Source organism: Cygnus atratus, chromosome 14 (genome assembly GCF_013377495.2).
Source record: "Cygnus atratus isolate AKBS03 ecotype Queensland, Australia chromosome 14, CAtr_DNAZoo_HiC_assembly, whole genome shotgun sequence".
Classification (NCBI taxonomy): domain Eukaryota; kingdom Metazoa; phylum Chordata; class Aves; order Anseriformes; family Anatidae; genus Cygnus; species Cygnus atratus.
Window position 1 is genome coordinate 14,034,165 of NC_066375.1, and position 15,358 is coordinate 14,049,522.

The 15,358-nt window shown below is 45.5% G+C and overlaps 1 protein-coding gene across 3 annotated transcripts in view; it reads right to left on the reverse strand.

Annotated features, from left to right (window-relative positions):
* Positions 1-15,358, reverse strand: part of FGF18 (fibroblast growth factor 18) — a 75,270-nt gene that overhangs the window by 16,028 nt on the left and 43,884 nt on the right. For all 3 annotated transcript variants that reach the window (XM_035562903.2, XM_035562904.2, XM_035562905.2), the window contains one exon: positions 2,700-2,806. In XM_035562903.2, the coding sequence (XP_035418796.1) occupies positions 2,700-2,806 (107 nt within the window). The remainder of the gene's footprint in view (positions 1-2,699; positions 2,807-15,358) is intronic.

Genomic DNA, 15,358 nt, shown 5'->3' on the forward strand with positions numbered 1-15,358 from the left:
TCAGAAGCCTGCCCCTACCACCTCTGAGCCCTTTGGCCAACATTAGCTGTGAATACGCATGCAGTAACAAATGAGTGAGAAAACACGAGGCTTTGGGCTCCTGAGAAAGCTCCATCAGATGGCCTACACTCAAAAAACCTGGCATGGGTGCAACTTCCAATACATAAATAAAAAAGCCAAAGTCTGCTCTTCTGAACCCAGTGGATTAATCTGTTTGCCTGCAACGTAACCAGCTCCAAAGTGGGGAGCAAGCCCAGTTTCTGGAGTGCTTCATCACAAGTTCCAGCTGAGAACAACAACCTGCTCCCATTTGTAATGCCCATTGTAGGTGATTATGGGAAACAAGAAGGACTAAATTCAAAGCAGGTTTTCAACTGGGGGGGATCCAAAAATGCTGACTGAGAAGGAGAACAAAGCCAGATGGCATACGCTGGTATTGTTAGGGATTATGCAGTGTAAGGCAATAGGAAATGAGCAGAGAAAAAGAACCAATTTCATCCCATGGCTCCTCTGCTGCCAAATGAACATACCGGGGCAACCGTGAAACAATCAGTTCATGGGTTTCATTCCCCTCCACCCCCAGACTGAACTTAAATATTTGTATAAGCTGAGGCGTAACTTTTATCTAATGTTTTCCTTGGGGTTTACTAGCTGTTTAGAGCATTCAGTGTAAAAAGCATTCCCTCAAACTCTTGCCACAAAAAGAGCTGAAACTATGATACTAATTAAAACCACACTCTTTGGTATCAAGAAGACATGCTATTATTTTCTTTTTTGCTCATGAGAAGCTGTTAATATGGGCAATGCGTCTGGAACATTTTCCTTCCAAACGCAATGCTCAGTACCCCCTCCTGCTCAGGTCGGCTGGTTTATGAACTTGTCAGCAGTCTGGGGTGGGAAGGCTCAGATGGCATATTTACAAGAATAGATTTATTTATTTATTTTTTTAATAACAAGCTCTTTGCCAACTTAATGTTATAAAAAGCACATCAAGAAAAACAAAAGCTTTATGCTGCATGAAAGGTGACAAGCTAAAGAAATGTCCTGCCTTCTTGCCCAGTGGGCCAAATAAAGGGACTGATGTTGCCAAAATATACTACACATTTTGAAAAACAGCCTCTGACTTTGCCAGGATGCTTCTGGACACTCAGCACATACCGGGAAAGAATGTGCGTGGCAATGTGTACCATTAGTGACCCACACTGGGGTAAAATCCATTAAATAAAATGGTAATATTTCATGCTCATTTTAGCCCCATTGAATTTGGATGCTTCTAAGGTCTCCATTACTGTGCTACCAGCACCTCATAAATATTAACATATTTATCCTTACAACATTTCTAAGACAAGGGGAAAAATGCTATTATCACATATAAAGGATAGAAAACTAAGGTGTAAAAAAATCAGCGGTTGGGTTTGCGTTCAGTGCAATGTTCAAAAGCATCAGCGTGTATCCCAAGACGTCTATGCCCAGTCAAAAAACAAATCTCTTGTCCAAGATCAAGCAATGGTGTCCCATTCAGAGCAGGTAATTACACCGCAGAGGTGCAGGAAGCAGAGAGCAGTGCCCGCTTTGGTCCAGCTCTCCTGGAGCACCACACATTCCCAAGTCCCCACTGATTTTGAACAGCATCCTGGACGCTCCCAGCGTCACAAGAGCGGATCTTCAGCAGTCTAGGCAGGGTGCCACAGCTAGTGGCTGCCTCTGAGAGATCTGGGCTCAGTCTCGAAAGAAGCATCTGTAGTGCTTGAGAGGAAAACAAAAGTGGCAGGAAGGATCCTCTGGGGAAGGCACTTGTCCCGCAAGTGTCACTCTTGGGACCACAAAAGTAAATAATGTTTCATCAGAGCAATTGGTTTCTGGTTTCTGTTTGGGAGTGTGGCTTTCACTGCTCTGCCTTTGTTGACTCAAAACAAAACTCTGCTTCCCTTTTTCACAGCCACAAAGATGCCAGATTTTAATTCCTGGCGGTGCACAGCATGGGCAGAGGGGGAGGGAGCTTTTTGGGGCGTTTGGTGATATTTTAGCTTTGAACAACCTCCTGCCTGCTTAGCAAGCTTCTAGGTTCGCCAACAATACAGAAAAACCGCCTAAGTTACAAAAACAAGTTAATACGTAAAAATATGACTTCAGCAAAGAAGTTAAGCTGCATGGGTGAATATGCTGTAATTTGCCACACGCTTCCATCGAGCAGGGATCCAAAGTAATAAAATATTCCTGTAATGCTAGAACCAGAAGGCCCAGCCCTAATAAGATGTTTGGATTCCAGTATTAGCTTTGCCACCCTACATCCTGACTCACCATTGAAACGAGTACTCTATTGCTACCCTTTCTAGCACATCCCTATGTTTTCTTTCTTGCAATTTCACTCTAAAGTCAGAATTGAATCAAGTCATGAAGTTATCGTGGAGATGTCTGTAACGCTGTCATGCAGAAATGACATCTTTTGTCATTTTACTCAACCGTGAAATGTAAACCCATATGCACCCAAATCATTGCCACAGAAACACGGTGGCTGGCTGCAGATTTGGTTTTATGGATGTGGAGGAGGCTTGGTGAAGTTACAGACTGCCTCAAAATGCCACGTTCCTGCTTTTCATTTGAGGCCAACAGACAAAGCTCGTACACAGCATTACAGCTTTGAGGAGGCTGCTGAATGTAACAGTCACTTTACAAATGAATTAATTGGAAACACTTACCTTCCCCACTAGCTTGCCTTTCCTGTTCATGCAAAGGTAGAAGTCTGTCTCCTTCCCTTTGATCCGGACTTGACTGCCAAAAGTGTCCGTTTCCACTAGAAGCTGGGCTTGTAAAGGAAGAAGAAAAAAAAGCATTTACCAACGTGGTCACATTAAGTCGGAGTGTGCAAAGCTGAGCAGCATATCGTCTCATTGCCTCCCCCTGAACCACACCACGCTGCTTGGATGCTCTACAAGGGAACAGCTCAAAGAACCATCCATGGGCTGGGCTTCAGACTTGTTACAGGTGCAAGTCTGACACGTCTCCGCTGACTCCTGTGCAGATGCTCCAGATTTAATGCCGGTTTAGCACAGAACATGCACGCACACATGTGCGCTCCATATGTCCGTGCTATCCCGTCAGGAATACAACGCTAGATGCTCTCCTGCACACTGCAGGAGGGTTCTCAGTAAAGAAAGTGGATTTAATTCTCATGCAAGGTACAAGACTAGCACGACTAGAATCAAATTCCTTTCCCCACAGTCAGCAGCCCTCAAAAGCTTCACAGAAGCGTCCCAGCCACACGCTCGCGGCGCAAACATCACAGCGACCTCCTGAAGATCACTGTGGCAGCTAGTAGGGGAGAAATTCAGCACTGCTTGTTCTGTATGATGAACACGCACGCTCAGAAGTCCTCACAGCATCTAGATATGTTCCCAGGAGGTCTCTGATTTCTTTGTGGCAATCCACTTCTGCCGAGTCCATGACTCATGCTCTAGCTAGGAGAAATATGGCCAATCTCATAATACTTTGCATGCCTATTATTAAGGCTACAACGCTACTTTGGAGCACTTCCAGCAGTCATGGCAGGGGCTAGATTTCTGCTGCATCTTTATAAGGCCCTGACACAATTTTATTTGCAGAATTGGGTCAAGCTGTCACCCAGATGCATAGCATGCTATCATCATCACTAAAACCTATACATGTTCAAATTCAGCATTTCATTCTGTCTCTGATCTAAACATGAATTCCAGTCATGCTCGAGGTTCAGATTCCAAGAATTTCCCTGGAGAGGCAGGAACATGCAGACTGGACATTTTGGTTCAGCTCCATCTCCGATATGCAGGGGAGAAAGTAGACATGGTAGAAACACAATGCAAGAATGTGTAAGTGTCAGCAAGTGCAAATCCACGGTCCTGCTCTGGAAATTCTCACGTTTGTAAGAACTGAGTCTTACCATAGAAACACAGTTTTTGCCAAACTCTGGAGAATGTTTGATCTGTGCTGCAAAAAGTCACATTCTTTTTGGCATTCATATTTCAAACTTTAAAACCCTCTAAGAGCAAATATGTTCACTGTAAGGATTTACCATGGGGATAGAAATAGGAGTTTGTTTCATTTAAACACATTAATATTTTTCCCACTTGTAAAGTCAGCTTTTGGCTTCTGCAGCAGAGCAAATATCACAAACCTTTAACTCACAAGGGCCCTAAATGGAGTTTTCCCTTTGCAGCTCAGTCGCATATGCAAGTTCAAGGTTTGCCAGTTACCAGCTGTTTACATTTATTTAGACATATTAAACCTTTATCACAGGGGATATCTAAAGAATAACTTCTTTCAGACAGCAAATGGGATAACGCCTGATTTATACCAGTATATTACTTGAAAACACACATAAATATGGACATTTATCTCTAAATCTTTCAGAAATGTAACATGTTTTGGGATGGACACCAGCTTGCCAGCAACAGCGAAGGGCTGCAGGCTTCGTCTCCCCACCTGCCAAGGAGGCACCAAACCAGCGATCAACTGCATTCTTAAGTGGGGAAGGGCCACACGAACCAGAAATGTTCCACCATAGTAAGGATATAAAGGCAAGCAAAGCCAGGATAACAGAGCATGTCACAGATCAAAGACAGGTCTACAGGGGAGGCCGAGCCAACTGGTATGTCCTTTGGAGAACGCCCACCACTACAAAAAGCTCAGGGGGCCTGCTCAAATGCGGTGCTGCACAAATGGATCAGGCAATAGCCATTTATCTGTAAAGAACTGACTGAAAGATTGACTCCTCACATGAGGAAGGACCTGAGCACTAAATGGTCAATCTGAGAGTGGGAGAACAGCAGCCTGAACGCAAGAGGCAGTTACGGAGCCAGCAAAGAGATGCCAAAGACTGGCTCAAGAACCACCGTCAACACCCAGAGCTCCGAGGAGCTGCCTGCAGACCTACAGTGCCAAATCCACCCAGTGATGCAAGCGGGGCCACCAAAGGGCTGTCCAGCCAGGGCTTGACAGCTTGCACGCAGGCGAAAACAGGACGCTACAAGTTTGCCCGTACCACCTGCCCAGCTCCTGCTAGCCCCTGCTTGGAAACATGTCTGCAAGGCAACCCCTGTCCCCCCAGGCCTCAGCACTGCTACTAGAACTGCTAAGAATAACCCTGAATATCAGATACGGGTCTTGTCCAGCCAAAGTAGAAGCAAATGTTGACAAACTCTCCATTCCTCTGCTCGGGCTGCTGTCCTGCCAGACGGTCAGAGACCTGCACACCTCCAGTGCTGGGTGCCCCCTGTGCAAGTCCACGCTCCAATGAACAAACACGGGGTACACCGTCTGCTTCCCCTACCCCCTTGCGCTGCAGCCAGTATGAGTAATATCCAAGCTGATTTTAATTTGAAAAATATCACCTTAAAAAGATGCCGGTTCCCTGCTGTGAAAATTAAAACCATCTGGATGGAGTGATTTCAAATAATTAATCTAGGTCTCCTTTGACACCGCTACTAATTAAAATATGATACCTTCCTCCCCCTTTTTAAATAAAGAATTTAAATAAAGTTTAAAGATCTAATAAAATAACGTTATAATTTAGAACGAAATGGGACTCACCTTTCCTGCGGGCTGCAGAGGTTACACCGGCACCAAAGTCCCTCCCGGATGAGTGCCACTGCATGGACCAAGCAGCAGTGGATGGGCAAACATCCAGTGCAGCACCCACACCAGTAAAGGCACCCACACACCCCCTGTTCCAACAAGGCTTGTCGGCCCCTGCACCTAAAGTCTAGGAACAGGGAGCAGAGGGAAGGAGGCTCAGCAGAAGCTGTGATCCTGGCTGCCAGAGCATGGGCTGAGGCAACCCATGGGTACCACTTCTGGAGAACCTGAGTCTTCAGATACTGGAAACATGTTCTTACTTTTAGGGATCCTTGTCCTCCTTTCCTGCAAGAGAGATGAGTCTGGCCTTGGCCTAGGGTTCATAACCCAGCTGGTTTCTAGTCTAAGGCACCCTTTAGATTCTCCTTTTAAAAACAGTCACCTAAATGAGGGAGGATTTACCTGTCTACCTAAATTCTCTCAACAGCCCAGACAATGTCCATGAAAAACACATCTAGCTTCCAGACAGCTAAAATCAGCTGGGGTGAATCCCAGCCCTGTAAAAACAAGGGAACTTTATGTGAGTTCTCAATGGAAATCAGCCACACCAGGCAGGGGCAGTGTCCCCATGGCAGCATGCTGCTCACCCCACTGCACTCCTTACTTTGAGCTCTGTTTGTCCCTGGATACACTGTGAAGAGATTACAATCTTTATTTTCAAAAGCCCTGCACTCTAGCCTTCAGATCAGGTATTATTGTTTAAATTCTTTGACAACTAGATATTCTGACATATTTTCCAGGAAAAAAAAAAGAGAGAGACAGAGAAAGAAAGGGAAAAAAAAGATGTCTTTAGAGGGTAAGATCTTCTGCTACATGCTTTTGCCTTATTGGCCCATTTAACCTAAACCTTCCTGAAAACTCCCACTGGAAGAGACTGGAATTCCTCAAATGTCTAGGTGAAAAGGATTACATATATATGTTGAAAAGCTATCTTCCAGCTAAAAAAACACCAAGTCAGGGAGATATGCGAAGGTGGCAGAAAATATGCCGAATTATCTTTCAAATATTTTCTGGGAGTGCAAGGATGGGAGCCAGAAAAGCACATGGAAAGAGAAGAGAAAGAGGGCACAGTAAGCACAAGGTTTATACGGTATCACAGAATCCTAAGTGCCAGCTAGTATCAGGTGAAAAGGACAGTGAAAAGGAATATGCAAGCAAGGTGCAGAAGGACTGGATAATTACAAATGTTTCTGAAGAAGCACTGGCCATAATCAGAGTAGACCAATTTGCTTTTTCTCACTCTGGTTTTGCCTTCAAGGAAAGCTGGATGAGACAGAGCCCACAGGCTGGAGGAGTCTGTCTGCTGATGGTCAGCACGGGAGCCCATCTAACCAAGTAGTCCTATGCTGTATTTGCACTTTCTGAACTAACAATTTTTAAAAGCTTTGAGGCCAGTCTACAATACTCTGCATCTTCAACAGGCCAGCTAAAGGAGGCTTTCTGGAGAAAAGGACCTCAGAGGGACCAAGATCCCAGGCTTTTGTCATTTTTTTTGTCATTACAATCTCACACAATTACAAGTTGGGAAACTATTCTCAGTATCTGAAACTATTTCCAGTCAATGAAAAGAAAGGATTATAGATGAACTGATGCTGTGGCCACAGCTCCTGCAATGGAGAACAGCTTTTCCATAGTTCAAAGCATGTATCACATCCAACTCATCCCCTGAGAGTTCAGGAGACAAAGATTTATTCTCTTGTAGGACTGTACCTTCCAGTGAGAACCCCAAGCTGGCCAAGGGCAAACTCTTCTGCACATCCATGCTTAAAATAGTTGGAACTAGTTTGAACGCTGCCTACCCCTACCAAAAAACATGAATCCTTTATATGACCACAACAGCAGAGAGAATGATCCTGTCTCCACTTCACATTCATGACATAAAGAAGAAGAAATAATGCCAAAATTACATAAAGTCTGTAGAGTCTAACAAAGCCTGTACACTAAGGACAACTGAGGGAATCTATGCTGCATCCATAATTTTTATTTGCTCACTTTTATATTTCTCCAAATTGCATCATTTTAAATAGTTATAGCCCATACAACCCGATCCCCTTCTCCATGGCTCAGGTGCAAATCAGGAGTAACTACTGAAATCAGTGAGGCTGGTGCTCGGGAGGGCAGAGCTCTGACCCACCTCCCAGTACCATAAGCTCATCCCGTCTGTCGTGAGTGAACACAGGCTACGTATGTCAGATCACAAAAAGGGGTGGTCGCGGGGAGGTAGAGTAACAACCGCTCCAAGGTTCAGGCCCCAGGTGTTTTCTTCTAAATGCCTCTAAGCACTCAGGTTTGAAGGGACGACCACCACCTCTTATTCAGTCAGCTGATGGAGTTAGGGGAAAAGACAGGACTTCAGGCACGTAAGCCCCTTGGAGCATCAGCCCATTCTTATCCCCCACAGCACTCCTGCGCACCTGCTTTTGGGGCTGGAAGGGGAGCAGGGTAGAGGGCTCCATAGGAACAGAGGAAAGCTCAGAGACAACCTGTCCCTCCCGTAACAGCACACGCCAGCACTAGCAGCTCTCAGGAACCAGGCAGGTTAAATATTTGCATGGGAGACATCAGAAGAAAATCTATAATGCAGCAAAGACCTCAAAGGCACTTACACTGCAGCTACTTGATCCTGCACACACTTCCACACAAAGGACTTTGCACACCTCGGAAGTCCCTGGAGTGCTGATAAAGACCGCTGCATGGCCTCAGGGTCCTGTCCCTGGGTGGGTGGACACAGGAGGTAGGAGCTTTCCCCTCCCAGCCCTCCAAAGGGCTGTCTCCTCACTCTGCTGCCTGCAACCACCCCAAGGGCTTGATGAGATAGAAAAGCCAAGGATCCCAGCAGCTTCAACAGAGAAATAAGCTAAAATTCGCTTCCTAGCACACACTGGTGCATCTTCCCGAGGTTTTTACCTCTGAAGTAGCTGATAAGGGCTTCAGTCTCTGGGAAATGCTTCCAGGCACTCTCATCTGCAACCAACAATCTAACAGCAAAAAGACGTCCTGTCCTGTTTCCAGGATCCTGAGCTACCCACTCGGTGTTTGCTGGGCACGTCTACGTGACAGGAGGCCAAGACATGTGGAAATATCTGTGCTGGTGCCAACCACACCAGCCCATGTACCCAACCCAATACAGATGTGCGAGCACAACACCCTGCCACGGGCAGTTAAAGCTGCAGGGTGCATGGGACAAGATACTCAGCTACTAAAGGCATTTGGGTACTACAATGTCACTCACACACTGCTGAAGCATCCGTTCTTTAAGCCTGTCACACTGCTAGTGGCTGCACCTTCAGGGATGCCCACCCAAAAATCCCCTGCCAGTTCAGCAGCGGCTAACCAAAGATGCCCAAGGAATGACTTGGAGCTGCCAGCGTTCCCCGAGCATCTCAGGGATCATCTCAGGTGAGCCTGCCTCACAGCTCTGCAGAAGGTGTACTGCTTCTGCCAGAACGGCAATACCAAGGGGAAAAAAAAAGAGTCTGAAACAAAGAAGTACTCTTCTCAGGATTGCCCACTCCGGCTCCTAAAGGAGCTTTCAGACACAATCCCTATAAGCTAACTCTATTAACAACAATGTTCGTCTTGAGAGAAGCCTAAATGAAAATAATCACTGAACTTTGAGGTCTTTAACCAGTCCATACGTATGAAAATTGTTTGACAGTTTAGCTGACATAAGACCAGAATAATTACCCAGGTAGGTCTTACAGGTTTTACCCAACTTAAATAAAACAAATATATTATATATATATGAGGACAACATTAAGACCATAAGTACCATGATACTGACACAAAGCTGCACTACCCAGAGTCTCGTCATCATTTACCCACATGAAAAGTGGGTGTAAAATATTGTCATTCTGACACAGAGCCATTTGCACCCATTTGTAGATATAAGAAAACAGGATTAAGCAGTGGAGAATAAGACTTGGCCTCTTGCAGATGTTTTATACATAATTCACCATAAGAGACACTAAAAATACTTTGGCAGTAGCTTTAATTATGGTGAATAAGCTTATTTAGACAAGATTCAGTAAAACTGCAGGCAATAGGTTGTGTGCTTTAAAAATGTCTGGGCGGGGAGCGGCAGTGAACAAATTCTGAACTGAACTTTACCACCTGCGAGCTTGCAATGACTAAGACGTAGGCCTGGAAAGAGAAACGTTAAAAATGTTAGCACAGAAATTCCTCTATCTCACCAGGGTGTCTTGCTGTCTCCAAACACAGCTCAAGTGGACAGTATTTCTACAGAGGCAGGAAAACTGCTTGAAAAGCTGCCAGGCTCCAAGTCTGGAATTAGTGAAGGATGAGCCTCAAAAAGTTCAGAAGCTCTGTTATGCTTGAAAAAGCACCTAAAATGAAAAATAAAGGGCCAAACCCTGATGTCTTTGATCATTCTCATTTGAATAAACTCCTACTGACATAGTAAAGACCAACAGACAAGGACCTCAGAACCTGGCCCTGAGTGTGCAGCTGAAACGCATCCAAAGTATTGGAGTCTCTTGGGTCTGGAAATAACGTGAACCTTCCCCGTCCTACAGAGGGTTAGAATTACCACAAGAACAAACTTTGCTGAAGTTATTTTGAATCTCTTGTTCCCAGTCTCAGCTGAACCCAAAAAAAATACTGATGTACACAAAAATAACAATAAGCAGAGAATGACAACTATGGGAACCCCATGTACTCTTGCTTCTTCAAAGCTGCTCTTCGTGGCCAGAGGCGTAGGACAGACTGTATTCACCCCGAAGCACTCATCCATCTTGGGCAGCCTGGTGGTTGGCTGCTCATCCTCGGCAATGAAGTAGGTGTGATGTTAGCACCACCACATCCCCTCACCGAGGAGTCCCAAGCACATAAATCTCTCCCCTGTGCCAACACTGTGATGGTTTCACACACTCCAAAAGTTAGCCCCATCCAGGTCCTTATGTTGTATTTGTGCATACTCCAAATTGGTGTCGAATCAGGAGCAATGCATAAGGTATTTGCGGTGTTAGTTGAATTAAGTTATCAGCCACATCTGGCACAAAAATGAATGTTACATTCTCTGTATACCGTGCAGGTTTTATTATTCTGTGCTGTCCAGTAAAAGTTGAAATTATGACAATTAATTTTACAGATAGGAACATAAGCGTGCTTGTGCATTTTCTCAAAAGGGCTCATTGTAACTCTCCCTTCTTCCAACAAGTTAAAATATGTTGAAAATAAAGTTGCACGATGCTACGGTATTTTCAATGGGATTCTTGTGGCTCTGGAACCCAGAAGAGCAGAGGCAGCAGCACAACCTACCTGAAGAAAATGTTCTGGCATAGAGGAAATCTCCCCATATGTTTTAAGATTTTAAACAGGGATCAGTGTTACAAATGGATGCAAACACAATTTCAAAGAAATACAACTGACTTTTTAATGCTCATGCTGCTGACACTCGCTTTTGCCATACAGAATATAATGTACTCTTAAGCGAAGTGTACAATTGTCAAATGCCAACATGACTTTTCCAGTAAAGGTTGAAATAGGGGAGCAAGAACTGATCAGCTACAGAGCCTGGTCCTTCCATTCCAGGGATGCACACGCTCTGAAACTGACTGCAGCCAAGGTGTCCCTCGGGGGAGGGTTTTCTATATCAATCCCTTAAAAAAGACCTCTCCCTACAGACATAGCACAGTTCTTCCAACTATTCTCAGAGCAGCAGCAACAGAAATAATAAAAATCTGATAACAAATTAACTCTGCCTTTAGCACCTTTGGTTTCATATCTATTTCTGGAAACATGTTTTTTTCTTAACTATTGCCTTTGGTAGACAGCATAGGTAGGACTATTTACCTGCCTTTTACTTCATTTTAAATTGCATGAAAAGTTTCAAAAGTTGGTGTTTTTTTTTTTCTTTGCATTTCTATAGTCACTTGGGACAAAAGGCATCTGGCATTGGATATTTAAATAGGACCTGTCAGAACTGTAAAATTAGTTTTACACTTTAATAAATGTATTTTAAAAGCTCTAATGCAATTCTGTATTCAGAGCCCAACTGTTCAGATTTAGAAAAGGAGATTCCAAGTTAAATTTCAATATAAAAAATAAATTGAGTACAGAAGTAAGCCAGTTCTCTACTGTGGCGTTACGAACAGGAGCAGCAAAGAGGCAATATCTCTAACAGCTTACTTGTTGTTATTCTGTGTTTAAAGAATCAGTGTTGATAGCATAAAAATCCATATTATTGTTACTTATTCCAGTTTCAATTTACCTAGAGACACACTTCTTCCGTAAAACTCAGGTTCGGTCCCATATTTGCATCCAATTTTTTTCCCCAAATACTCCAGTTTCCCAAATACTTCAGGCTCTGCTTGTCTGTATGCCCATAGGATCTTCTAATAAAAGCCCAATTTCTGTCTTGATTTATCACCCATATCACCGTGTTGCAAAAAGCCTCAATGCACAGAAGCCAAGCTCAAACAGAACACGACCTTGTCCTACTCCAGACCCTTGTCCCAGCTGCCCACATTTCTCCTCTTCCCGCACTAACAGGGGTGACCCTGTGGATCTGTGCAGGGGACAGTCCCTCAACATGGTGGGTGACACGCTGGCAGGGACGCTGCTGCTGTAGGTGTCCAGCCTATACCTGTCCTAGCACAGAGGAACACAGCTTATTTAACTTGGAGGGCTCTTTAATCAGCATATAATTCACTTTAAAAAACTTCAGACATAGGGACAAAGGAAAAATGCAAATGAAAAACCCTCCTCCCAGCCCTCAGTACCCTATGTCCATGAGCACATCACTTCTCCCTAGCTGGACACCTCGTTACTCTCCTCTTATCTCCTACAATCTTTAAGCAGAACAGAGTACACAGAACAAGTTTCCCCTTGGTTATTTACAAACAGTGGAGTTGAAATATTTAAACGCAGCCTTGATGGCCACATCTTTAGCCTCTAGGCCAGGCAAAGGAGCGGGACCACCATTCACCTCTGTGACAGACGAAGCCACCTTAGGAACCTGGCCAAGGCGGCCAAGTTGCCCCATGGCTGCTGCCACCCCAAGCTCTCAGATGGCCACTGCTGCTGCAAAAGGAGCTGCTGGGGACCATGACTTCCCTCACGGGCAGAGCCACAGGCGTGTGGGGGCCCAAGGCCATGCCACACAACTAGAGACAGCCCTTGGGAAACAACAGCCTGTCTGAAAGCTTTGTAGCCCCCTGCAGGGTTGCAGCCACCTTAGGGTTGATGCACAGGGGAAGAGTACTTCCTCCACCTGAAACCTCAGAAGGAGCAAAGGAACCAGCTGCTCTGAGTGAAGGAGCCTCTGTGCAAGCTCCTGGCAGAGAAAGGGGACAATCCCCAACCCAGGAACCCGCCAGGCCTGGCCCTTCACCAGGGAGGGTCAGAGCAAAGGCGTGAAATGAGCAGAGACCCTTTGTAGACCAGGGTAGGCAGGGACAGGGAAGGGAAACGCTGCAGGTGTGAGCAGGCTCCGTACAGCCTCCAGCCTCCCCACAACAGCTGTGGTGCTTGCCCTCGCCTCTGCCTCCAGCTTCCCAACTCAGCGGTTTGCTTCAGGTCCACCTCCAGTGTGAAGAGTTAAAATTCATCCCCAACTGGCAAGAACAAGGAGGAGACAAAAAAGCAGGATGCTGGTGAATGATAACAGTGGGTGGCCAGTCGCCCGTGGCTGGTGCACTCTGCATACAACAGGCACAGCCAAGTGTGTCTGGCAATAGACAATTATTTTGCTCGAGGTGTGTGAACCGGGAGCTCTAAGAGCCATTCTCACGGCAAACCAACCAGCCATGTCGGCGAACAAAACCGCTCACCGTGAAACGTCCCTCTCCTCGCTCGCATCTCCCCACCGGGTTTTTCTGTGTTGTCCTTCCCGCTGTGGCATTTGCAGCTCTCAGAAAAAAGCAGGTCAAACATCCTCAAATGGGGTATTTAGTGCTTCCCCTCGGGTTTCCGTGGCTTCCCTGCCATTTTTGTACTGGACTTCCAAGCGCGGCAGTATTTATTGGGTAGCGAACTGACCCCTCGGCTGCGGTGGGTGAGAGTGCCTGACGTTAAGTGCTGCTAATGCGTTTTGCATTTGTGCTTGGGGGCAGGAAATCTCAACTTCCAGTGCCAAGGGGTTAATTATAATTTATATAGCAAGATCTCAGGCTGTGTTTTTTTTCTCCAGCTAATTAAGAGGTACAATTACCTCTGAGAATCAAAGGGATATTTTGGTACCCAGCTCTTAGAAACAGATTACAGGCACTTAGAACACAAGGACATCTTAGCTTTTTCTACGTGTGCTTCATTGTTGATTGAGATCATTAAAAAGAAATTGTCACATTCGTAATCCACCATTAAAATGTACTGGAAAATGCCTATGAAAACGGTCGCAGTACATTGACATATTTCCCTGCTGCTTTCCCAGGGATTACCTACATTTCCAACACCACATTTTCCTGGTATGTCACCTGCCACTCTGGGCTCTGGGAAGACTGGGAGGAGGCACAGATTTGGGCAGGCTCACACCCTGCCTGGGGCTGGGGGCTTCCTTCCTGGGAGCAAGTCAATCCCCTCACCTAATCTGCCTCTGTCGGCTCTTTTCTTTCATGTTTGTGCAGAGGTTTAACAGTTACAGTTCTCTTCCTCACCCCTCCCAGAGGTGTCTGCCAAGCCATTTGCAAAGGGTTAATGTAATTGAATATTCAGACACGGGGGGTTGGGTTGAAGATGGCAAGAAAAAGTTCTGGGGAACCTTGAAGTCCTGCCCTGGGGAGTCACCACAGCTACACACACAACAGAGGCTGCACTCTCAGCCTGACTTGGCACAGGCTACACACATACGTATTGCACCAGACGTTATTTTTTAGGGATGCAGTGGACTATTACTCCGGGAAATGAAGCGCTTAAGTTAGAAACTGGTGCTGCGTAATTGTCAGCCCACCACATATGCTACAGGCAGTTACACGGCAGGCTCTCACGCATCTGTTTCAGCAGCTTTCATCCTGACCTGAAACACAGCTAGAAGCACGCGTGGGGCTGGCAGTGGCACTGAAGACCAACTATTTTTCTATAGAGGATACTAGGAATGCCCACCCATTTGAGCTAGAAATGAAGCATGTGCTACCAGGGCCAGCAGAGCTCAGCAGCTGGTATCTAATGTCACCTGCCTCTGCCTACCACTTGATTAAATCTTCCCAGGTTTGTCTGGCTGCCCTTTGATGTGCAAAAGTAGCTAACTCGCTGTGTTGAATTTGCTGCAAAGCAGGAGGAAGTACACAAACCAAATACATGCTGTGAAAAGCGTTATTGTTAAATTATGAGGAGATAATGCAATCAACACCTCGGCATGGAGAGATGCTGATTGGTACTGCTCATCTCAAAGGAGCTCCGAGAAGTTCATTTGAAACCTGACAATCAAAAGCTCTGTGGCCTTCACACGTCCTGCACGTCCTTCCAGCCCTTGAACCACTCCTTGATAGGCAATCGCCAGAGAAAGGGCACAGCAGTTGGCACAAGCTGTGTTAAAAGAACATTTACAAGCTACCCCAACCTGCAGCAAACAGAGCAGTCACTGCATTTCCAGGACTACAGCAGTCACCAAACAGAATACCTGGTTTCACTGCGGGAGACCAAGTACAAAAAAAGCAAGCTTTCCTATGTAAAAGTTGATATTCGAGGTATAAGATGGGGATAGTACTTTTTAGAAGGTTTGTTATTGTGTACAGGAAGGGGTAAAAAAAAAAAAATGCACAAGACCTACTAGATGGTGCAAGCCAGGAAA